The following is a 25,605-nucleotide window of genomic DNA, read 5'->3' on the forward strand; positions in this document are numbered from 1 at the left end:
ACGTGCATTATTATCGAATTACCAGGTGTCTTGCAACGCACGGTTTCGTAATCGGGCCGTTTCGTCGCGCTGAATATTAAAGCCGGTGTTATGCGAGACGCGCGAACCGTTTTCGTGTCTTATCCGCGAACACGCGACGCAGGAGTCCTCCTACGTGCATGTGCACGCGTCCATTTGTGTAATTAATACACGTGCGCGATCGCATAAAGCTTCATAATGTTCTCACATATTAAGTTATTTCGTCATCGCGGGAAAAGCTATATTCTGAGAATGTCTAAAAACCGCCGAGGCCATAATGAATGTCGAAATAACGCAGGATTACGCATAAAATCTTTATAAAATGGATTGCTTCTTTTCCTTCTTGTTTTATTGTGACAGCTATTACGAGTGAAATATAATTATGCTTCTCACATCGCACTGACTAAGATTTCCAGAACGCAAAGCTAAATTCTCTAGGCATTTTGTAATTTATGTAAAACAATATATTTTATTGTTTTATTTTATATTATTCTTCGAGCAAAAGCCCGATATTTTCTGCTTATTTTGATAAATCGATTATACAAATATTCAGATGTATAAATATGACTATTTAATATTTTTTTGCAATGTAAAAATTGTTAGTGAGAAAATGAAAAACAGAAGATTTATATCTTTAATAAAATATCAATTTTCACAAAAAAAAATGTAATTTAAAATACAATAAGCAATCACAAAAATAAAAAATATCGTCCAAACATAACGCTATAATATCCCGTAATCGCTATTTTTTTCAAATATTTTTCTGTGTAATCAGCATTATTCAACTTATTTTCCCGTTGACAATCGGATCGCACATGGCGTGTCAACGACCTAAGTGCGTTACCCGATAACACACGTGCGACGTGATTTCTAATGAAGTGGCGAAGAATACGTCAATGTGAATTACAGACACTTGACATAGACGTAAGTAATCCGTAAATATAATGCATATACAAGTCATGAACTCACATCTACGTGACTAGTGTTCCTATCGTTTTGAAAAAGGGAAGCAAAGACTTTCTACTCTGTCTAGGTTGATGATGACAAACTTTCACGTCTATCTCCTTATAGGATCGTCCTAGAATCAAAACCTTTATTTCGTTCGTGAGATGTCTGTGTGATCAACACCTTAATCGAAATCGAGAATATAATCTTCGTCCGTTTTTCAGGTAGTCGATTGGAATAACGATACATGTACAATGGAACAAAAATACATAAAATAAGATTGCATATTGCGACACCTGATGAATATTTTACTACATTTAAAATTTTCCAGAAAATGTAATTTTGTTTTTCTAAATTTGTTCGAACGCTTTCCTTAATCTGACATATAAAACTGTCATAAATAATTGCGATTTACCTACAAAGTGTTTTCATTTATTTTCTAATTATACTATTGTGCGTAATTCTGTGCGCTATAATTTTATCTTATATATTACATATATATTTGCAAGCGAAATATATTTGCAAGCGAAATAGCTTAATTTGTATTCCGCCGTTAATTATGATATGTATCTGCTTGAGAGAAAAAGTAATGAGACGTTTACTGTAAGAAAACGCATATAAATAACTTTTATCAATTTCGAGAATAAGAGTTATGAGGCACGAACATTAATCTCGAAAGTTTATTTCGTCCGACGATCTCGATACATGATTTCGCTCAAATCGGACACATGACTCTGTTCTACAAGTAGACGTAGGCGTATGTAAAATAACATGAGTCGAGGAGGAAATGTTATTTAGACGGCAACAGCGCCAACCTTGCATTGCACTAATTTGTATTTCTCCTCATTTTCCGTTACTAATTAATACAATCTCTGCAAACGTAGATAATGCATATTTTTATGCAGCTGAGAATATGTAATAAGTATGAGAATATTAATTCTATATTAACGTAGGCGATTATATTAATCTTGTTTGTCACCTACTCATGTACTACAATGTACTACTCGAATGGCTGAATGTCCTATTTTATGTTATTATGATTGAATTATTGTGACAGTTTATTTACATAAACAGCATATTTTTTTGCAAAAACACAAAATAATTACTTTTCATCCACTATTATTTTTAATTTGACCTATAACACGGAATTCTTTTGTACAGAAATTAAATAATAGATAAAAATTAATATTTGTCATTGATATAGATAAGTGCAAAATTGTAAACTCAGTCCTCTTCTTGGCATTTGTAAGTTGAAGAGAAATAAATATTCCATTCTAATATTTTCCATTGAATGCAAATACGTTATACCGAAATTATTATTAACTATTGAATGCTATATATTTAAATGAAGGACCCTTATTGTAACTTCTGCTTTTATTCGGATAAACTTTGACTTTGTTTCTCGATCGATATTTTTTTAATTCGTAAATCAGTAATTCGAAAGCTGTTTAATTTGCAAAGTGGTCTGTGTTGTACAGTTGGCTTAATATTCACTATCGAACAGAGCATTACAAAACAGCGTTACGATATCCCTTGCCAAGCCGATAACATAATCTTTACACACAACTCAGCTCAGAAAACTCTCATTGCGAACAGCCAGAAGTCGATGCGTTAACAACCGTCGTACACTTTCAGTATGAATACGAATATTCATTATAATACGATTGTGCCTCTTACTGTGATTAAAAGATCCAACCTTCGTATTCATTATCTTATATTTCTTATTCGTATGACACATACAAAATAAAATTAAGTCTTATTGCAATAGCCGATTAAAAACAATAATAATAATTTTAATTTGTTTCATTATTGTCTCATATAAATATATATAACGTATGAAAAATATCATTATTATACACATTAATGTAATTAGAACCGTAAATTTATTTATCTCAGAGTTATCAATCATTATCGTCTCAGCGATAATGACAAACCTCTTAAGATATTTTTTTCCAAAACAGTCAGCGATATCTATCATGTAGAGAATTAAATATTTCTATATACATATATTTTCCAAAACATTTTTGCTGAAGAAGAATTAAAATTTACGAAGTAGAAATATTTTAAAATTATAAATATAAACGTTATGCGATGCATTGGTCAAAATCCAAATGGTATAGAACTAATCGTGGGAACACCGCTAAGAAGATTAACGTGATACGTTAAACAAATTGTTATTCCGATAACATCCAATTTGATGAAGTAGCTTGATTAGAGAAACTCTAATGGCTTCGGCATCATTCTCGATAAAGCGAAACGCAATAATGACGCGTGGAAAACAACCGTGTATGCTATTTCGCTCGCGGCGGATTGGCGTCGAAGAGATTATCGTCGCCGTTATGTCACACGCGACCTGACAGACTGACTCCCGTTTACGAGAAACATTATATTTCGTCTGCTTTTCACTTTTTATTATTCTACCGCTACAGCTGCAACTACGAGACGAACGGAGTGTGCATTCGAAATCGCCGTTTTGGAGCAGGAAGCATAGCAGTTCCAACTTTATATGCAATTATCTCGTATTTGCGATCAAGTTACGGCGATCAAGCATTTAGTGGCGATTAAATGTATAATTCATTGCGAATGGTTATTCGTGCATAAAACAAAGTATTCGACTATCTGAGAAAAATTATAGATTTCATTGAAAATACAATTAGCCTACTACATGGTAGCAGAGTTTATTAAGTAGTTTTACATGTAGTTTACATGTAGTTAATGTTCCACATATATTTTCCGTTCGCTATTCAAGATTTCAATGAAAAGATAATAACATGTTTTTATATAATCTCTTTAGAATACTTTAGAACTATTTTGTGCATATAATTGTTAATAATATTTTAATTTATTCGTATATATTTATGTAAATTTATAATTAAAACGAATTTTTCGCAGATTAATATTCCAAGTAAATTAAATTAAATTACGCAGCGTAAATTTTAAAATTTGTTATTATTAATATATTATCGAGTTCTAATCGAATTAAATAAAGTACAACTTTTAACATTGTATGTAAAATATAGAAATATAATAAAATATTCTTGCAATAAATAGAATTAAAGAAATGATCTAGAAAGAAACTCTGAAGAAAGCTGATGTGTGTTGCTAATTCAATATATTTTCATATAATTTATAACTTATATAATTTATAACTTTTAGTAATAAATTTTACCGTTAAATTGTCCTTATTGCTAATGAGAAACATGATTGTTGATGATTTGTTTGTATTTCCTAACTGGATTTCTAGCGCATTTCACTTTCCTTGCACCGTATGCCAACGTGATCTAGAAATTGCGTGTAAATGTGTACAACTAGACAGTCAAGCGGACTTAACATAACGGGTAGGATTTCATTGATTCCGATGATTGTCCGTCAATTAAGTTCCATATAATCATATGACGTGCACAACCGGCGTGATCGTTAGTTCAGCTTTTGCTTTCGATATTCTTCGCACGCACTATCGATCGCGGAATTGAGTATGGACAAAAAGTATTGTTTTACAAAATTTTTACTTTCAGCTTAACCGATCATCCTGTATACGAGCGTATCAAACAATTTCGTGAAAAAATATTTTAAGTATAGAAAAATGCAAAATCTCACGAGAATAATTTAAGCAGTTTATTGCAAAGTTTGTAAATTATCTTATATTGTTGATAATATTTTTAAAGCTATTCTAATAAATTATTTTGTTGGTCACACACAAAAAAAATGCTAATATAATTTATTATATATATATATATATATATATATATATATATTGTACAATTTATTTAATTATTATAAGTGTAAGATGTTGTTCATATTTTAAAAACTACTATTGAAATATACTATATTGAAATATTTTGTCAATATTTGTTATATTCTTTTAAAGCCTTATAATTTATTCTTACATATGAAATATTAAAACTAAATTAATCGCGGCTTTAATTTAATTGCATTTTTAAATTTGTGTTTAAAATTACAAATAAAATAAATTGTATAAAACATATAGCAAAATTGAATTATTTATTATTAAAAATTTATATATCCCTTTAGCCATCCAACTCAACATTGTGGCGGCATCTGAGATATCGAACAAAAGTTCGACAAAGTCTACTGATTAAGTTTCCAACAGTTGGACTTCATCATTGCAATATAATAAGTTTAAAATGTGGTTAGCGATAGAATAGTGAATGACAAAAAAAATTTTTAATTTTTGTCTATTTTTAGTACAATTAATATACGCTCAAATCATAACATAACGTCATCATAACATAACATCACAAATATAATGTTCTTAACTGCGTGCTGCCTATCACAACTATCAATATTAATTAGCAATATTGAAATTATAATTTATGTCACATTTATTATAAATTTTAGCAATAAATGTTGAAACGCAACAAGATCAAATAAAGATACAGATATCACTAAACATATTCTTTCTCGAATTATCGTTTATTATAAGCGTTATATAATAGCGCACGTTTCAATATTATATTTCAGTGATTAAAATATTTTTTATTAAATTTCTTATTAAGAATATTAAAAAAAAACTTTATTCAATAACAATAATAAAATAAATCATATTTAAATTTGCGCTATTTTCAACATTTTTAAATCAAAATTAATTAAAATTAATATGTAGAAGAAAACCGAGCTACGTATTTTTTTTTATTAAATATAATAAATATAATAATTTTATTAAATATAATATATCATAATAATATAGAATAAATTTTATAAATGCTTTAATGTAATAATCTATATATATAATCTATATATATGTAAAATAATCTTAAAAAATATATATTTAATAAATTTATTAAATGATAATTTATTAAAGATATTCGTATCTATATCTTAATAATTGAGTTCCTTTCTAAATATCTACTGTTTTACATACATAAAATTTTAATTAATATTTTAATTAATTAATAAAGTTAAAATTAGTATATAAAATTTACACATTAAATTTTATATATTAAATTACACATTTTCAAATATATTTTAAAACAGAAACATAATGGCAATTTAATATTTATTATATTTATATAATTAAGATTTATAGAATAAAAAAAACCAACTTGTGAACTCTTCATCGCCGTTCTCTTATTAAATAAAACTCGACCAGAGTAAGTCTTTGTATTATAAACTATTTATCAATCGAGATGTTTGTCGATAGCTCTCGACCATCTTTTCTTCTTTATACGATTCGAGTCGTTAGGTTCGACTCCTCGCTGCAGACACATCGATTGCAGAAGGCATTCTAAACAAACATGTACTATCTTAGCAAAAAGCATCGTGTACTGTGTTAAATGCAATGTCATTTTTTTCGACACGAGTCATTCAGTTCCACACAAGCTGCTCTGTCGAACGTGTTAACTGAAGTCATGGTGCTGCTCGCGAGAATTGCCAAGTGTGAGGTATGAAGATATACGTCACCGTCGCGCCCAGTATGCCGCTTGTCATTTTGCATATCGCAATTTTTCGAAAACTCATTGCACTGCAGTTGCAGCTGCAGACTGCATTTGAACCTATTAGTGCAGGAACCTGAACCATCTAGTGGATATCCGACGAATTGCGAAAACTGCACGTTAGCGCGAAAATCAATGTGAAAACTGTTTCATGCATATCATGCTCCGACAATTTTTTTTAGTGTGCCTGTAAATCTAAACGACTGCTTTCTGTATTTGCAACTACAAATGTCATGTGCTTTCATTAGACTGTCATAAATATTCAAAAGAATTGTGGAGTGATATTTGTCTTTATTTACTGTTCTCTACTTTGTTCCGTTGTACTAATAATTGTTACATTTTTTTACTCACTTAGGTTACATCTTTATATTTTATGTGACGTGTTTAATTATTAATTAATAAAATTCGGAGAAATGCAGATTGTTGGTTTACTTACTAAGAATTTATTATTAAGAAAATACCTTGGTTTATATTATGCTTGCGATTTTAGAATAAGAAATGAATTTGTTCTTTATTTCAAATGCTAATTTATTAATGATACATCATAAGCGATGTCGTAACGCGTTTATGCATGCTCGTGTTACAACTTTTGAAAATCAATTTTTGAAAATCAATTTTAATAGAAAATTATTATTTTCTATTAAGATTTATGACCATAATAACTAAGATATGTAAGATATGTAATTCGATAACTCAGAAAAACATGTTCAAATTTGTTACAGAATATTACTATAAAATATACATATATAATATTATATAATATTATGTATAATATTAATAATAATATATTATATAAAACATTAATATTATATATATATAAAACGTATTGTTCTAAAAAGTAATAATCCTAATAATTAGTATAAACAAATAACTTTAAATATTTTAATTTAATTTTTTAACGATTATAATTTCTTTTTGTTTCCAAGAGAATAAATATTCTGTTGTTTATCTTAAATTTGTTACATTTGACACGTGTATAATTTGAACAAAACAAATTTTCCAATTAAAATTAGATATATTGTTAGAATTAGTTTAAAAATTTAATTATTTTGATTTATTATATTACCTTATAAACATCTGAGATGTATCAATGCACGCGTTAAAAGTTACGAAGTAACTATCGTCTGACATCAATTGATCTTTAGATGACTATGACGTCCGCAAGAGGAAAATAATGTTACTATCTTCTGTCGCGATAAGAGCTTAACTTCAAGTAATATGAACGATAAAATAGTTCCCCCTCCCCATCGCTCGGTTAAAGCGAATTGTCATGCCTTTTGTCTCTTAAAACTTTATGTAAATTCTCTTAATATTTAAAAATATTCAAATATCTTGAATGACACAGTTTTATTGATGTATACTTATTGATGCATATGGATTCTATGACCATGCAATCTAAACATAAAATTCTAGAAAAAAAATGTTTCATATTTATAAATTAAATGAATGATATTAAAATAAAATAAATATTTACTTAATTAAATTATGTGTGTGTGTGTGTGTGTGTGTGTGTGTGTGTGTGTGTGTGTGTGTGTGTGTGTGTGTGTGTGTGTGTGTGTGTGTGTAAGTCAGAAAAATAAAAATTAATATTTAAATAAAATAATTATTTTAAAAAATAATACTTTATTAGAGCTTTTATGTATAATACACTATATATTTAATAAAGATATAATAATATTAATTACAATTGTGCATAGAAATTAATAAACAAGTTTTTGATTGAAATAGTTTGATTCAATATTAATATTCTTATATTAATTTCTAAATATCATTAAAAGATTATTTAATAAAAATATTCAGTATAATATTTTTATGCCAGTTAGTAGTTAATATTAAAATATTCCAGACACGGTTTGCTACCAGATCTTACAATAATGCTGCCCCAATGGTCAAAATGTTCATCGATGGACAATTCGTAGGTAATTATTGTAATATATATTATTATTATAAACACTTTATTCTTTATTCATTTTATAAATTTGTTTATTTTTTTATATTTTTTTAATTTATGTCATATATACGAAAGAAATTTTTCCGCGTAAAAAGCGTTCCTTATTCTGTGTTATTAGAAAAATTACAGCAAACCATTTTCTTCACATGCTTTTTATTACAAAATATTGTAAAATCTTTTTTCCATGAATTTTAATCATCAATGACGTCAACTTATTTTTTTTTAATATCCAGAATAAAATACAATATAAACATTATTAAGAAATTATATTGCAAAGAACATTTATTTAAAAAAAAAAGCAAGAAAAGATTAAAAATGTTTACATATACTTTTAAAAAAATGTTTTGTATTATAATACAAATATCATTTTGTTTGTAATGATTTGTGACATATCCATTTATAAATTGCATAGTTACTTATAAAACATAGATATTGATTGTATATCGCTATAAACAATTTTAGATTAATTATATCTTCCTTCTTTTTTAATTTAAATAACATTATTTTTATTGAATTAATAATAAATGCATTAGTATTTTAAATTGTTTCGACGATAGTTTACGTTTAAATTATTTCAATTTATAAATTAAAATTCCTTTTGCAGACTCGAAGGCCACTGAGTTTACGGATGTTCACGATCCAGCAACAAATCAATTGCTATGCCGCACTCCAAAAAGCACGAGGGACGAAATGGAGAGTGCGGTACAGAGCGCTCAAAAGGCATATGAGAAGTGGCGACACACCAGCGTGCTAACGAGACAAAATTTGATGCTGAAATACCAAGCTCTCATCCGTGAACACTCTGTCAGTTTATTAACGCATTCTAAGTTCTAATTAACTAATCTATTTAAATAAACCGATATTATATTGGGAAAGTCGAAGAGGGAAGCGTATTATATATTTGGATTAAGGATGATAACGAGCGCGGTGAAGTGAAAAAATTTGATAAAGCGGCGACAATAGTAATGACCGGTAGTGAACAGACATCGGCCATTTGAACTTTCGCTACTAGTGTTCTGGACATCGCGGCAGATATTTTAAGCTGTTACTTTAATTTTCGTTATCTTCACTTTTTATTTATTTTATCTTATTTTATCTTTTTACATGTATATTCATTTCTGTCCATAGAAAGAAATTGCGAAAAATCTGGTGAAGGAAAATGGAAAAACTATGGCTGACGCGGAGGGAGATGTACTTCGAGGTCTTCGTAAGTGAACCAGATTCTTATATGAATTATGTTGGATAACACTCTAATATTGATAATTAGTTATTTAATACGTTCATTATTCAACAATCGTTTGCAAATCGATTGAAATTGCAGAACAAAAAAGTATTGAAAAAAATGCAAAAAAAAGAAATAAATTTAATATGCATAAAAATATTTTACTTTAATTTCAAAAACTCGATCAAAATTGCAAAATATAATATCGTAATATTTGGAATTAAAAATTAGTATTTTTTTTAATAAATAATATATTGAAGCGGATATCGATTGACTCTTAACTATGGCGACAGAGGTTGTCGATATGTGCACGTCGATCCCGATGCTTCAAATGGGCGAATCCACGACCAATATCGCCACGGACATGGACATCATTTCGTACAAAGTTCCTCTCGGTACTACCGCATCCATTTGTCCCTTCAACTTCCCCGCCATGATACCGCTTTGGTCGTTTCCGATATCGGTCGCATGTGGAAACGCTGCTATCCTGAAACCATCGGAGCGAGTACCAGGTGCGTCCATGATTCTCGCTGATCTCTTCACGAAAGCCGGTGCACCAGCTGGCCTTTTAAACGTAATACACGGTCAACATGCAGCGGTGGATTTTATCTGCGAGCATCCAGATATCAAAGCTGTCTCATTCGTGGGTTCTGATCAAGCGGTAAGCGATCGAGATCGAGATTGGAAATCAAAATTGTGCCCTGTACTATTGCAGATTAAATTTTTTTTGCTTTCGTTTGCTTCTCTAAATTGTCATTTTTATTGAATCTATCTATATTTGTTAAAATATCTCTAAAATTTTTAATAAAAATATTTTTAAATAGAATAAGCGTTAACAAGGCAATGTGATAATATAATAGTAATAATAAGATGAATTCTTTAATTTCAGGGTAAATATATTTACAAGCAAAGCAGCGCGCACGGTAAAAGGGTACAATGCAACATGGGCGCCAAAAATCACTGCATCGTTCTGCCGGACGCGAATAAGAATAAAACGTTATCTCAAATCACCGGGGCTGCTTTCGGTGCCGCCGGGCAGCGGTGCATGGCACTTTCGGTAGCGATCTTTGTAGGCAAATCCAAGGAATGGATACTCGAATTAGTAGAAGCAGCGAAGAGATTGAAGGTAAACGCTGGTCACATACCCGGTACGGATCTCGGACCTGTTATATCGCCGCAAGCAAAACAGAAGATCTGTGAGCTGGTGGAATCTGGTGTTAAAGAGGGTGCGAGATTGGCTCTTGATGGAAGGGGTATCGTTGTACCCGATTATGAAAACGGGAATTTCGTCGGACCCACGGTGTTAGCCGACGTCAAGGTAAAATAACTATGCTAATTCAGAAATTAATAAAGCTTAAGCTGTAAGTCTCGGTCGAGAAATTAGGATCTTATTGAGAGCACATGTCCTCCAAGATAAAAGCCGAAAATTAAATTTATCTTTATAGATATCATATAAAAGTTTTATTTGTTGATAATAATTTTTGTGCCCAAGAGATTTAGAACCGCGTTGTATCTCAATTAAGATTGTATTTTAACTTAACATGTCTCGTTATTCCACCATTCATTTTATATCACAAATTGTTCAATATACGTTACAGCCTACGATGAAATGTTACACGGAAGAAATATTCGGGCCTGTTTTATCATGCATGTTCGTCGACACCATCGACGAGGCCATCGGCATCATCAATAAAAACCCGTATGGCAATGGCACGGCAGTTTTTACGACAAATGGAGCGACAGCCAGGGCATTTGTGAACAGAATCGAAGCTGGCCAAGTTGGTATCAATGTTCCCATACCCGTTCCCCTACCGATGTTCAGTTTCACTGGTAACAAGGGTTCCTTCCTTGGTGATACCAATTTTTATGGGAAACACGTGAGTTCATACGCTCTTTACGCTTTTTTATTTTGATAAATCATTGAGTCTATTTATCAAAATGTGTCACATTGTAAAATTTTACAATAATTTTTAACAATAATTTTTACAATTAGTTTACTCTAATTCAAACTTATTGAAAGTATTAAAAATAACGAGAGGAATATATATAGATAAAGATATATTTTATAATTTAAAATATTCCGTTTGATTAATAATTTTTACATTATTTTTGTATACTCTATTTTTAATATAATAACATATAATATAGATAAATAACTCTTTTCAACAACTGAGAGAAATGAATATATAATATATCAATGTAATGTATGCTATTATTAATTTATTTTAGGGAATAAACTTTCATACGCAAACGAAGACTATAACACAGCTATGGAGATCTGGTGATGCTACTAATATAGCATCATCAACGGCAATGCCTACTATGCAATGAGACTGCGTGTAATTGTACAATATACCAAATCTTTTTATACCAAATCTTCCCAAATTTCACAAGTAAGAATGTATAAAACTTAATTATGCGATTTATCACATAATTATAACCAATGTCTTCCATCGTTGCGTACAAATCTGTTCCTATAAATGCTGAAAATATGTCTATAGCGATAGATAGACTACGTATATTTTTTTATAACGCAATAAAGTATAGTCCGTCAATAGTATCGACTATTTATTTATGCCTTAAATAATAATTTAATTGTATTAATTAAAAGAAGTTATAAACATAACATAAAACTAAATAAAAAAATCCACATTACATCTACATCTAGATTCCATTATATATTTTAATTATTATTTAAGAAAAATATCCAACAAATAATATTAATCTTTTACGATACATTGATATTGCCGTTAAAATAATTCTAAAAACTAATAAATAGAAATCTATAGTCAATGATAATGAATTTTAAGTTTCCATTTGACATCTTTTTAGCGAGCAATGCATTTTTAATTTCACAATTCGAATAACAGCAAATGCGCGAACAGCTTTTTTCCCCTATCGATCAGCCCTCACTCAATAACAACCGCGCGTGGGTGACCGGGCAAAAATACGCCTAAAATTCGATGGCATAAGCGTCCAGAAGTTCACGGCCGACACCTTCTGATTCGTCCTTGAACCCTTGGCCTCATGAACCCGCGCGCGGACATCCGTCTCTCGGCGATATTCGAACCAACTTCCGGCACTCGGGAGCAGCGTACGCGCCGACGCGCGCATCCCGTCGTCGTCGTCGGGACGCATCTGCGCATTTTCCAGCTGAGTTTCCCTCACAGGCGAGGTTCTGCCTGTCCCGGATTGTCGTGTATGCGCCAAACACACCAGGCCGGCAGGAAAATCAAGACTCGACTATCGTTCACATATCGTGAGTACGCCGATACATATCCGCGCCCGCGATCCCGATGTGGTTTCCCTCATTTCCCGTTTCTTCGTTTCCTTCAGGGTGATCGGCTTCATTCAATGGACAGCAGTGCCGAGAATAATTTATCTATTTACCGAGGCTAAAGCTAAATCTTTATCAAGATACTCCACGGTTAAATGTTTAACGTGCACCGATGTTAGAAATTACTAATCGGTCCGAAATGTTGAGTGTCGATCGCCGGTCTTCCTCGATACGCTAGCGTTCGATAACCCTTTGGTAATATTTTAAATAAGCCACCGTCAGCGTCGACACCGGTTAAGCGAGATATAATTCATCCGTTTTCGCTCTAATTTCCGGCGTGTCTTGTTGATTCATCAGATATATACTTCATCGTAGCGTCAATAGCGTTGAAATCGTGACTACAAATATATGTGCTTGTTCCGGTGATTGTATTAAAAAGTATAAATTAAATGTGCGAAATGTGTAGTGTTAAAGATCTTTAATTAACAATAATATTTTATTTTATATTTAAATTTATCTTTTAATAAATTTGATATTGATATTATTATTTGTAACTTTATTTATACTGTACATAATATTATTATTTTTTGTATGAATGTATTATTTCTTTAATGTTTACAAAATCTTTTATAAAAGAATCCCTCTTTAAGAAATATCTAATCGAATAGAGGAATATTTGTTTATTTATGAATTTATTTTAAATATTTGTTAAAAGCTATTAATCGAGGAATTAATCGCGAATATTCTAACTTTGCCTTCTCGTGTCTTCAAACTTATCGACATGCTTTGAACATGCTTTTAAACATCAAATGCTCTTTGTGGAAGCTAATTTAAATGCTTATCATTTCTACTATGTTTTATACTTTAATTAAACAATATTTCATAAGCGAACCGCAAAGATCTATGAATAAAACCCTTAATTATAAGTGCCCTATTGTAGAAATGGAGAAATATTGATTTTATAATAAAATTTTAAAACTGTTTCTAAGCTATTTTTGATATAATTAAATTTATTTAATTTATGCTATTTAACTTTTCGTATACCAAAAATCAATTAGGTTCTTAAAAATAATTCAAGAGAGATTTATGCCGAATCTTGTAAATTTAACAAAAAAAAAGCAGTACGTAATTTATTATTCCTTTTTCCTCATGATATTTTCTTCTTATAAAATACATATTTAATGCAATAGTTTGCTATGCGAGAAAATAATCACATAGAAAGATATCGCTTTGATGTAAAGCCAACGTTAATTAAACTTTTTAATATATTCATTAACTCTTTACTGTTTGTAGTTGTAAACTTGATATTGGTTAAGCATTATTATTTTGCAACAGTTTTCTTGTAAAGAAGCTCATTTAATCACTAGTGACTTCGCTAGCTCACGCGAACACGTCAACCACCTCATCGTCTTTCCTTCGCTTTACAACAAGATTCTTTTTGTTTGAATAATTTCGTATAATTTCGACAGTTTGAATAATTACGTATAAAACGGAAACATGACGCTAAACTATTCTGCGATGATTTGACGAGAGACGAATTACTTCGTGTCACGCGTAATCACTTTTATTCCTATTTCTATCGTGATATATTTCATGGTTAATTTTTTTGTGGGATAAATGCCAAAATTATATCGCTCCCAAAATAGAGCTTCTTAAATCTGAATGAACGCGAGATAATCAAATAATATTTGTGCAAACAAATCAAACGCCATCGAAAACAATAAATATAGGCATGGTAACTTTATTACATGTCCACCGAATGTTATTGCATGTTATTGAGCTTTATATTTTATAAAAGCAAATTGATAAATTGTGGTCCATGATAGCACGCAAATAATTTATATATACCCGTAAGCAACACATACGAACAGGATCATTACAAATTGTTTCATGCAATATTGATTTCATATAAATATCTATGATTTATTTGATAACTGTTATCTAAGAGCTTGTTGAATAAATAATAAATTTCCTGAAAAAGAAAAAACTGCGATGTACAAATATATTTTAATTTTGTAACAAAAGATTCCGTATAAAGTTTACATTTCGTTTAATTTCCGTTTTGTTTCCAGGATACAAAGTCAATTGTCAATTCATTTCTCTCCCTATTGTTCCTCAATAAAATTGAACATTCTGATTACGGCGCAGAATCCCGCGTTGAATAGCCGCGCTCGCGAAAATAAATACGGAACGCCGTTCGGCTGACAGAATCATATATTTCCGGATGGTTGAGAGATCGCAGCCACGTATCTCTAACGAGATCTCTATCTCGACAGGTTGAATAATTATGTACAAAACGGTGCGGAAAGGTGATGCCAGTCTGCAGTACACGATACTGCCTCAGACGGATCAGTTCTCGTCCGGCGGATTCCCGCAGGCTTCCGGCAAACCCCGGCCAAGGATCATCAAGTACACAATGGCTACTATAATGGTGCTGATCATACTATCCTGCGTGGCCACGCCGTTCCTGATGAATCAGAACGATCACAATCTTTTCGCCAGCACGATGCGAGCGATTAGCCGAGTCGAACCGGTAAGGAACACGTCAAGGCATCAAATTGAAGACACTGGTGACAGTACAAACAAAGACAAGATCCCAACCACAGTGGTATCGACGACTGAGGTTACCAGAAGAAAAGAGGACGGCATGACCTCCTTTAGCGTAATCCTCCAGGACGAAGAGGAGGAGGAGGCCGTGGTTGATGACGCCACATTAGCAGGTATTGTTTTGCTTAAACTCTCGAGGAAGGTGATGCAAATAATTACTATAATATATTACAAAAGCCAGAGGAAACTTCCAATTCTCTATTTCGGCCGATAAACCTGTATTGCTATATATGTTTGATAGTCGTATATCTATATGTTGTTTATCTACATATATTGTTTATTAAAAAATTTGACCTATTTTTAAAATATATATTTTATCGTCATTCCAGATTAATATTATAAAATAATATTTTTTCTGCTAAAATTCTCTCTGTTTTTTTGTTTACTTAAAATAGGATTATCATAAAATTTAATCTTCTCTTGTGGAGTATCTCAGAATACCGCGCATAACATGCAAATAACTGCAGACTAAAGTGAGATTCCGGCTTTACATAAATATTCGGGCTCGTAATATAATTAAGGATGTTATTAGTTTTCCGACTAAGCTGACATTATTGACAACTGTGTAGGTTTACTCTTTTCAGGTTCTCTCTTTTCAGACATGCCGGAAATTAGTACGCAAGTGATTCCGAGCATGGAAACGTCAACGAGAGATCATCAAACGACAATGACTTCCGCTCTATCGTCGACAACTTTCTCAGCACTGTCGACGACATCGAAGGCGTCTTCGAGCGGTACGACGGAGGAGACGAAGAGTACACTGAGCACGCCCAGGAAGCCGAAGATGCCGAGGGTGACCTTAAAGTTGCGGGAGAACGAGACCATACCGCAGATGTACGTCAAGGCGGGCATAGCCTCCTACAAGAAGGGCAACATCACCACCAGCGTCCTTGCGCCACGTCTGAGTCTCGAGGGTCTGATATTCAAAACGCCGAAAGGCACGATAAAACCCTGGCCTCAGAAGTGGATCTTCAGCGACCCCTCCAATCCCACCATCAAGTGGGGAGTGTTCGTAAGTGCTCGTATTTCTCAATCGAGCGCTCATATGTTTTCGGGGAATTGCGTTCAAGGGGATCTGAAGTGTCTTGCATTTTGATAGAATGCATCGATCATGCGAATCATTCATGCAAAAATTGCTAACTCGTCGCTTTCTCGCGCGTCTTGCTTTTTCCTTATTCTGGAACTGCCTTTTAAAATAGGAACTGCCTTTTAAATTCTCTTAAACAAGCTCTTCTTGTCGCGTATTGTTGTTTCTATAGTTTTACTTTTTTTTATTAACTTTTACGTTTTTATTTTATTTATAAAGTTTTCAGTGTCATTTATCTTCTATTTAGAATAGAAGTACTAAAAGGAAGAAGAAAAGAAGGGAGAAAGAGAGAGAGAGAGAGAGAGAGAGAGAAAAGAAAGAGGGAGAGAAAAATTATCAGTTATTCTTTAAGCAAGCATCTCAAGTTTTTTCAACCTCCATTAGTAGCAGTTTCTTCATTTTTCATTTTAAAAATGGTTTTAAATTTATCAGTCGCTTCAGAAATTCATTTTGTTATCACCGTTATTATACCTTGTAAATTTTATTAAGATAATTTATAAGATAAATTCTCAACTTCATCCGCAAGATATATCACTTCGCATGCACGTTTTTCTCATTTTTTAAATTTAACGATCTAGCCTGGCCAGATCAACCAAATTTTGCGTCCTGCATAAATATTGATCGCGTTGCACCAAAGACATCTAAAACTGAAGCACTCTGTCCGATCGATAGGCAGAGCATGTTCGTGAATCTAAAAGCGGACGAGGAATCGCTCGGAGCCTTTATTTTTCCCGCACGTTTCCCACTGGGACAGCAGTCGTACTTTTACCTCCTTCTTAGAGAATTGCAGGATGTGACGTTATACATAACGATTTCCGCGATACATTTCATGACGTACCCTATGACATTTTGTTACCCTATTATATTTTTTCATATATATGCAGATATATATTCCCCTATTATTTCTCTCATTTTCTTTATCTCCCGCGACAAGATTTTTTTTGCAAAAGAAGTTACGGAGGAGAAAAAGGTTTTCTTAAAACATCGACCTCGTCGGCCAATCAATATAAAAGCCGCGTTCTCTCTTGAGCAGATAATGCTTATTCGTTGCCTCAGAATGCTTGCGTTGCATCTCAAGATTTTACGCAGACTACACGTCGTTAAAAAAAGCCAATCGCGCAAAGCACATTACATATTTGTGAAAAAGAGTTGATCTCGCAATTTTATTCAAAATTTATAATAATACTGCAAAAGAAAAAGAGATAAAATTTATCTAAGAAAGCACCTTTTACAATTGACACAAATTTATCCGTTTGAAAAATTTTTTTCTGTTAAAAATTTACAAATATCTGAAACAATTCGTTCAATATTTTTGCCGAAATATTTCCAAGTATTTTCGTGTATCCAATAACTTTTATATATACCGTATTTTTATTTTTTCTTTTTTATGTTATTATATATTTAAGCGAGCTTATCGAACAATCATCTTGCTTCATCCAATTTTCATAAATTTTACGTAGCGTTGTAACGCGTTTTACTTTACAGCGCGTTCTGCGCAGAACACCTTTTATGAACGGAGTGCTTAATTTAGCGTGGAATTGAAAATACCAGCGTCAGGATGCACAGAGAATTAATAGGATCTCGAGTACCTGCTAATTCATATATTTACTTGTACCTCGCCATGGTAGTTATATCACACAGCGGCGTCTGCCAGTTTGTATTTTGCATATTAAGCGGTAACTGGGGTAACAGAGAGTAGCAACAACATTTTCCGATGAATATTCAGTTCTCAGTGAATGAGAAATAGTCTAGATCATATCGTGATGTTACGCGAGCAGCGTTGATGAAGATCGCAAAATCATTTATGAGCTTCTTGATTTGAAGAACGTAGCAAAAAAGCAATGAATACTCATGAAGTTTGCAATACCTTTGGGAGATAGAAAATTTTTACCCTCAAAAAAATAAAATTTGTTTTATTTGATGGAGGTAAAGTAAAACGTCATAAAGTAGAACGCATTGCAAATATATGTTGTAAAAATATGGAGATTATTATTTTATATATTTTCTTCATAAACTTTGAATTTATTAAATCGATCGCAGTCACATGTTAGTTACATAATGCATAATGGATGATTACTACGTATCTTGATCGAAATATTAAATCAAATTCCGCGAATGACGGACGCAAAAAAGCAATGAATACTCATGAAGTTTGTAATACCTTTGGGAGATAGAAAATTTTTACCCCCAAAAAAATAAAATTTATTTTATTTGATGGAGGTAAAGTAGAACGTTATAAAGTAGAACGCATTGCAAATATATGTTGTAAAAATACGGAGATTATTATTTTATATATTTTCTTCATAAACTTTGAATTTATTCTATAGACAGTTCTAAGTGAATTCCGTGCATTACAGGATGCACAAATCAGAATTTCAAGCAGGTTATTGCGCCAGTAGCCAACGAGAGCCAGCGAAAACATTATTATTGTGCACGCAAAGCCATAGGCCAACGTTTGACCTAATGGCGAATTAAAGCAGTCGGTGAACAATCGATTCAGAGACGGCTTATCTATTTAACAATGTTCGTGAGCACTAAAACAACTAGAACGTTTAGAAATTGCAATTTAATTCAAATAAAACATTTCTTCATACTGACTTAATTTATATTTTGTAAACATATGTAATTTTTTTCAACATTTTATAAATTTAATTCTAGTTCATATTTTAATTATTTTTTTATGTAAACATATTTTACATATTGAGACGTATATTGATTAAATTAATATTAATATTAATATTACTTATTAAATTAATATTTTATTTTTAATATTAATTAACTGACCTTTTTTAGCATGAAAAAAAGTTGATATATAAAGAAAAGAAATATTCAATGTATGACAGTTCATTTCAACGCAATAGAACCATTTAATGTAACGATTAATAGAAAAATGAAAATAATTAAAATTAATAAGAAAATGCGAAAGTATAAGGAAGAAAAGTGTCTGATATAATATTTTTGAGTTTATCAATAATAGAAATATTTAAACATAAATTTATATAAAATAATTAATACATTTATTTATAAATAACATGGTTTCATTGAATTTCCAGTCTCTGGACCATCCACCAATGATAACATTTTATGCGATCTTTGGGGTAATGTGTGCAACGGCGTGTGGTCTAATCGCCCTGATAATTTACGTGCAGCGTATTGCGCGTAAACAGTTCAAACGTCCAGGACAGAACATCGAGGAGCCGGAGGTCGAGGAACCGGAGGTCGAGGATTCGGAGATCGAGGAGTCAACCCTGTTGGGCGCCGAGAGCCAAGAGACCAAGGAAAAGGAGTAATCCCGACGTCGATATGAGCATGACACACCCGTACATAGCGCGCGTAAGACTTGCCTATTTTTACAAAGACACGTCGGTTAGATTTAGGGTCTTCCACGCCGAAGGATAGAAGATCAATAAACGCGGCCGAAGTGTGAGAAAGATTTTTTTACGATGTAGCCAGCTAACTAGAGAAACGTGGTACGAACGCATGAACAACGTGATTGCCCGGCCTGAGGTGAAGATCTGTACGAGATTCGTTTCCTGCGAGATCCATTGCTCACTGCGTTACTGTCACACCCGTAAGTTTATCTTTACGCCACGGCAGATTTTTGAACGAGGGTTTCTTCGCAAAAGCAGAAACGATCACGTTGTACAATCATTCTTAACGTTACGCTTTTATTAGAGTGTCCAATTTACACGCTCGACAGTGAATTAGCGATGGACCAGTTATACGTTTATTGCAACTGTGGTATAGTTCGACTAGCGACTTGATTATATAACGATACTATTATTAACGATGTTAATCTTGGGATAATCAAGCTGATCGTAAAGTGTTGAGTAAAAATAAGTTTTGTTGTTTATTGCATAAGTTCGCGATAAGACACGGCAGGTTTTACAAATCCGCCATGACGGGCGCACAATTGTGCATGATGACAAGCTATGTGTATACAGAGAGAAAGAATACGTATCTCACTGGCAAGTTAAGGAGACCAATATTTATAAACTATTTCAGAAAACAGTAAACTACACAGAACTCTTTTACTCTCTTTATAAATTCCTTTAAAATAAAAAAAAGTTCCTACAAAAATTAAGAATTCGATGAATGCTAAAAAAAAATACCTCAAAAATAATAAGCGTTATCTTAAAAATTCTAATTAGCAAATGAAGTCTCGGAGGTACATTCCTTTGTACAAAAAAAGCGCAGAAATTAAAAATAATTTTAAATGATAATGAATTCGTATACTGCCGGAAGGTAAGGTTATAATTAATCTGAAAATTTAGGAGAAACAACTTTCAATTAAAAGTACGCGCAATAGCGTGAGAAAGTAAATGTTAAAAAGTAAACGTACCGCAAAGCCTTGAAGGGTCTTAGAGTTAAGACATTACCAATAAACAATTTTAGGGTCCGATAAAAAGGTCTCCTTAATTCGGCCATCTATATTTGCTAAACTTTCTATAATATACACGATATACGTATATATATATATATGATTGTAAGGTATTATGTATATGTGTGTCATCGATTTTTCCAGCGGATCTCGAAAAGGAAAAAGTGCTTTTTAACTTTCTGACGCCAGTCGTATTCTATCTGCGTACAAAAGTAGCCGTACTGCCAGCTACAATAAAGGGCCAGCTTTGGAATCCCGTTTAATTAAAAGTGATGTTTGAACGAACGTGCTATCAAGTATATCGTACGATCGATATCCACGAGCCGTTTACTCGGCGATATCTGTCACACGGGGAAACGTAATATCATATTTTGCAAAATATGACGAACGGATTGACGATATTGCATTGGAAGTATGTCAGAAATATTTGTGTGATAGAAATATCGAATAAATCCGAACTATGCGCGGTAAAGCTTCATCAATGTATTGTTTCGCTAAAATAATATACTATTATTTACATATATTTATACAGAATTGGGATACAGAATTAATTCATGAAATTGATATGAAACTGATATTCGCATAGATAATACCTTTAATTAAACAGATATATTGTGTCAAAACTGAAATTGACGTAGATATGCATTATGATCATTAGATTCTTTATGAGAGAAGAGAGAGAGAGAGAGAGAGAGAGAGAGAGAGAGAGAGAGAGAGACAGAAAAAGAGAGATACATAATTATCAGAATATTTTATGTACTTAGAAATACAGTAATAATCTGAATGGACATGTTGGTGTTTATAAAGTAAAATTTCAAGAATTTTCTTTTCTTTACGTGATTAATATTTAATGATCGCTTTTTTTTTATACAATTTTAAGCCATAAAAAAATTTTAAATTCTTATTAAATTATTTTTTATCTAAAAACAAATAAATATATATTAATTTATTGCTATGTTATACTGCGTAAAATTATTAAATGTAATCCGTTATTTTCAAGCGTTTTATGATACGCAAAACAAAAATCAATTATTACTAAGCTTCAACCAAGTATACTTTACAATTGTATACGTATACTTATTGTATAAGTATACTTTCCAAAAATATTGTTATTTTATTTTATTTGAGGCAAAACGCACAATATAAAATCATGACATTATTTGATAAAGAAAAAGGCTTGTGCAAGCGAAAAAAATCTAGTATATATTTATTACATAATAGCGATAACGAGTTGACCTAACTTTGCAAGTTGTTTACTGCTGTTTGTAAGATCCGTTTCAACACTAGATAATTTTTACTATGTACAATACGAGCCCCACCCTTTCCAGATCTTAAATTCCATACTTTGCAACATTTATTTTGTAATTTTATTATCCCGAGAAAGATTCAATTTGTAGTATATACAATTGTATATACAATATACAATTTATTTGCAAGTGACATATAAAAAAGCATTTTATATTTTATTATTGTATATTTAGATAAATATCTACAAATTTTTACATATCTACATTCTACAAATTTAAAAAAACGATTAGATCCTAAAATTATTACATTATATTTAAAAATTATTTATATAAATGTCATGAACAGCAATGCAACGTATAAAACGTATAAAAAATTGATATAATCACTTTTCAAAGCTGAAAAATTTGTATTGTTATTGATGAATTAAATTTGTCATTGATGAATTAAAAAATATAATTTAACGGATAATGGATGCTAGAAAGCGGTTTGTAAACAATTTTCTTTATTATAATTATATTGTTACAAGTACAAGTTTTACTTAATGGAATTGAAGAATTATAACTATAAAACCTTAATTAAATGATCTTGGATGCAGATATCCACTTAATTTCACATATATATGCAGCTCGCACAGTTAAAGAGAAATATATATTATTCATAATATTGTTGTCACGAATCCACTTAGGGACGCTCATCAGAAATGGAAGTACAATAAAGTACATTATCGCAAATGTCACGATTACTTAGGTTGCATATATTTATGATGAGTTACACTAAATTAGCGAAAGAAAATTTTGCTACAATACGTATTCTTGCATTTAGTTTAACATGATATAAAACTCTTGATAAAATTTTTATTTATTACTTGTAATGAACGATTTAGAGCAATTTCAATCTTTTATCGATCTCTTGCTCGCAAACCTATCTAATATTTATAATAATCTCTCGATATTTGCTAGATTTTATTTATTCGTGTAAATATTACTTACTCATAACAAATATTATATTAATGTTTGTAAATGATAATTATTTATGTATATTTAAAAATTATATTAATTTATAGTTTAATGTATTGGAATCTATTATACAGTTGTACTTACCAGTTTTTAATTTTGTAGTTTATTTTTTTTGCTACATTTCTTTAAATATAAATCATCATTTTAGTGGAATGAAATTAATTAATAAAATTAATATAATATTATTATTATTTATGATCAGATTATGTATATGCATAATTCTTTTTGCTCTAAAATATCTCAAAATAAAAAATTTGTTCTGATTTTTTTATTTCATGATTTAAAAATATTATAATTTGTATTATAATAAAACATTAACTTAACTTTTTGTAAATAATTGTGAATAAATTTAATTGTTTGTAAAGCTTTTATTAGCATCAAATGTCGAAGAATTATATATTTGATATGTTAAACAACCTTGCAGTAAAAATCATAAACAAAATTATAATTATATTGCAAGTGGATAAAGAAACAAGAAAAATCCGAGATGATCATTTGTATGCAATATTTAAAAGATAACTAAAGATAAAAAATTTGAATCGTATACTAATTATATATATAATCACTTTTCGTATATATTGTACTCTTATAATATTTACTCAAATGCGACTGCAAAATTTGTTGGAAGCACATTGGGAGGCTCATAGTTTGCGAAATTATTTATAAGGTACCTAATGAATAATTAAAGAGAGAAAAAAATACGATAAGCTCACGAAAGAATAGAGACAAGAACACTTTTCCTTATACCACTTTTTCGTCATGTTGTATTTATTTGAATGTGATAGGTCGGTTTTTAGGAAAGTTTGAGAATTTATGAGAAATACATTCAAATCAATAATTTTCTGAGATCTTCGCCGTTTCGTGAAAATTGCGCGAAACAAATGAAAGTGGAAAAAGAAAGGAAAAGTCGTTCCAGAATCGACCGCGCGATTTTCAAGAGACGGATGTCCCGAGGACTCCGTGTCGATAAACAGCAGTATGCACTGGTAGAGCATATATACAAAAAAAAAAAATAATAATGTTCGATGCGTTTTCGAAAGAAATAAGAATTTCATAAGTGACACAATAGCGCTGTAGCTGAAGAGAAAGACGGTTATAGTTTCTATTTTGAAGATTATATTTTTTTAACTTTATTAATTTTTGACTTCCACGTATATATATATATGTATAAATAAATACAAAAAAATATATATATAAATTATATATATAAATATGAAATTGTAATGGACTATTGTATATATATATATACACGTATATTTTAAACAAAGCCGTGTAGCGCACAAAATCACGGAAGATGCTTTGGTAATACCAGTTAAAAGATTTACAGTCGCAAGGTATTAAGTAATCTATAAATTATAAAAGCGAAATATTTAAATAATACTTTTTAGATAAATGTATAAGAATGTATAAATAGTTATTCACCATATAATCAATTATAATTTGAAAAGGAAAATAAATTTTCATTAGCACAAATTTTCATTAGCACAAATATTTGACATATTCAATAGAACAAAATTTTATTTTTATAAAATTTTAAATTTCTGAAAGACTATTTAACGTTTAATAAAGTCTGATTCAGAAATTAATACAATGCGCTTTCTAGAATATGTTCTTGTTTATTAAGTAATTATATGTACTTGTTTGTAACTTACAAAAGGTTGTGTTAAATTATTAACGATCCATATTGGATCCGCGCTGCACGGTTCGTTCGCATTAGCTAGCTTAGATAGGCTAAATACAATTCCGTGTGTATATAAATATATATAAATAAATAAAAAAAATATATATATATATATATATATATATATATATATACATATACACACGTATATATAAACATTGTATGTGCATAGGCTTGAAGTGTTTACTAAGGATATGGCGGATGATACAGTCGATCAATCAATCTTATCATGAATTTAAGTATATTTATTATTTTAAGATACGTGACAATAGTAACAAAGTATTTTTTATTTAAAAGAAATAGAAAATTGTAATACATACTTGTGCTTTTGCACATTTAATTATATTTTTATTAATAGTTATCAAACAAAATGTGATTTTACGCAATATGGATAACCATCTATCCACTCAAGCTGCGCATATGTTCTAATTCTCCGCTATAATCCTGTCAAACGCCTCGATCCTATACGTATGTCTCGACAATCACGATGCGGCTTACCGATCGTGGTCCGTTATTATTGAGAATTGAAATGTTAATTAAAGTTGGGAATGGACTAGCTCATGCCTAATTAGGGCCTATAAGTGTATACAAACAAATAAAACATTAAGAAACAATTTTACATTTTACAATTTCCACATTAAGGTGTAATTTTAGCAGTAATTAACTATTAAGAGAGTACAATTTTTATAAAAAATTCCCTAACTGTATTGCAATCTTTT

The 25,605-nt window shown here is 30.9% G+C and overlaps 2 protein-coding genes and 1 long non-coding RNA gene across 9 annotated transcripts; 2 read left to right on the forward strand and 1 right to left on the reverse strand.

Annotated features, from left to right (window-relative positions):
- Positions 1 to 5,947: 5,947 nt before the first annotated feature.
- On the reverse strand, positions 5,948 to 7,608 carry LOC105422245 (uncharacterized). The gene is made up of 2 exons (XR_016139292.1): positions 7,483 to 7,608; positions 5,948 to 6,208 (listed from the first exon to the last, which is right to left on the reverse strand). It is a non-coding gene; the product is annotated as an uncharacterized LOC105422245 (long non-coding RNA).
- Positions 6,260 to 12,146, forward strand: LOC105422244 (putative methylmalonate-semialdehyde/malonate-semialdehyde dehydrogenase [acylating], mitochondrial). Of its 2 annotated transcripts, none has more exons than XM_011631546.3 (8): positions 6,260 to 6,395; positions 8,263 to 8,335; positions 8,972 to 9,171; positions 9,496 to 9,574; positions 9,883 to 10,250; positions 10,479 to 10,907; positions 11,188 to 11,466; positions 11,819 to 12,146. In XM_011631546.3, exons 2-8 carry the CDS (start codon positions 8,302 to 8,304, stop codon positions 11,918 to 11,920), a joined length of 1,491 nt encoding a protein of 496 aa, XP_011629848.2. In that variant the 5' UTR covers positions 6,260 to 6,395; positions 8,263 to 8,301; the 3' UTR covers positions 11,921 to 12,146. The 2 variants fall into 2 exon arrangements, with proteins under 2 accessions (XP_011629848.2, XP_011629847.2); XM_011631545.3 differs by having other exon boundaries at positions 6,277 to 6,365.
- Positions 12,147 to 12,639: 493 nt separating this feature from the next.
- Positions 12,640 to 25,500, forward strand: LOC105422248 (uncharacterized). Of its 6 annotated transcripts, none has more exons than XM_089076955.1 (5): positions 12,640 to 12,848; positions 12,926 to 13,121; positions 15,143 to 15,586; positions 16,043 to 16,485; positions 19,614 to 25,500. In XM_089076955.1, exons 3-5 carry the CDS (start codon positions 15,154 to 15,156, stop codon positions 19,848 to 19,850), a joined length of 1,113 nt encoding a protein of 370 aa, XP_088933081.1. In that variant the 5' UTR covers positions 12,640 to 12,848; positions 12,926 to 13,121; positions 15,143 to 15,153; the 3' UTR covers positions 19,851 to 25,500. The 6 variants fall into 6 exon arrangements, 5 of the variants coding, with proteins under 5 accessions (XP_088933081.1, XP_011629852.1, XP_011629851.1 ...); XM_011631550.3 differs by lacking the exon at positions 12,926 to 13,121 and having other exon boundaries at positions 12,646 to 12,848; positions 19,614 to 19,893; positions 21,086 to 25,500; XR_967235.3 differs by lacking the exon at positions 12,926 to 13,121 and having other exon boundaries at positions 12,664 to 12,848; positions 19,614 to 20,131; positions 21,086 to 25,500.
- The last annotated feature ends 105 nt before the right edge of the window (positions 25,501 to 25,605 follow it).

Source organism: Pogonomyrmex barbatus, unplaced genomic scaffold (assembly GCF_055798465.1).
Source record: "Pogonomyrmex barbatus isolate J1 unplaced genomic scaffold, ASM5579846v1 scaffold2, whole genome shotgun sequence".
Taxonomy (NCBI): Eukaryota; Metazoa; Arthropoda; class Insecta; order Hymenoptera; family Formicidae; genus Pogonomyrmex; species Pogonomyrmex barbatus.

Coding starts and splice junctions, on each gene's coding strand:
- LOC105422248 (XM_089076955.1), top strand. CDS start 15,154: ATGTACAAAACGGTGCGGAAAGGTGATGCCAGTCTGCAGTACACGATA. Junction 15,587..16,042: donor TGATGACGCCACATTAGCAG/GTATTGTTTTGC, acceptor ACAACTGTGTAG/GTTTACTCTTTTCAGGTTCT. Junction 16,486..19,613: donor CCATCAAGTGGGGAGTGTTC/GTAAGTGCTCGT, acceptor TTGAATTTCCAG/TCTCTGGACCATCCACCAAT.
- LOC105422244 (XM_011631545.3), top strand. CDS start 6,333: ATGGTGCTGCTCGCGAGAATTGCCAAGTGTGAG. Junction 6,366..8,262: donor CGAGAATTGCCAAGTGTGAG/GTATGAAGATAT, acceptor AAAATATTCCAG/ACACGGTTTGCTACCAGATC. Junction 10,251..10,478: donor TCGTGGGTTCTGATCAAGCG/GTAAGCGATCGA, acceptor CTTTAATTTCAG/GGTAAATATATTTACAAGCA.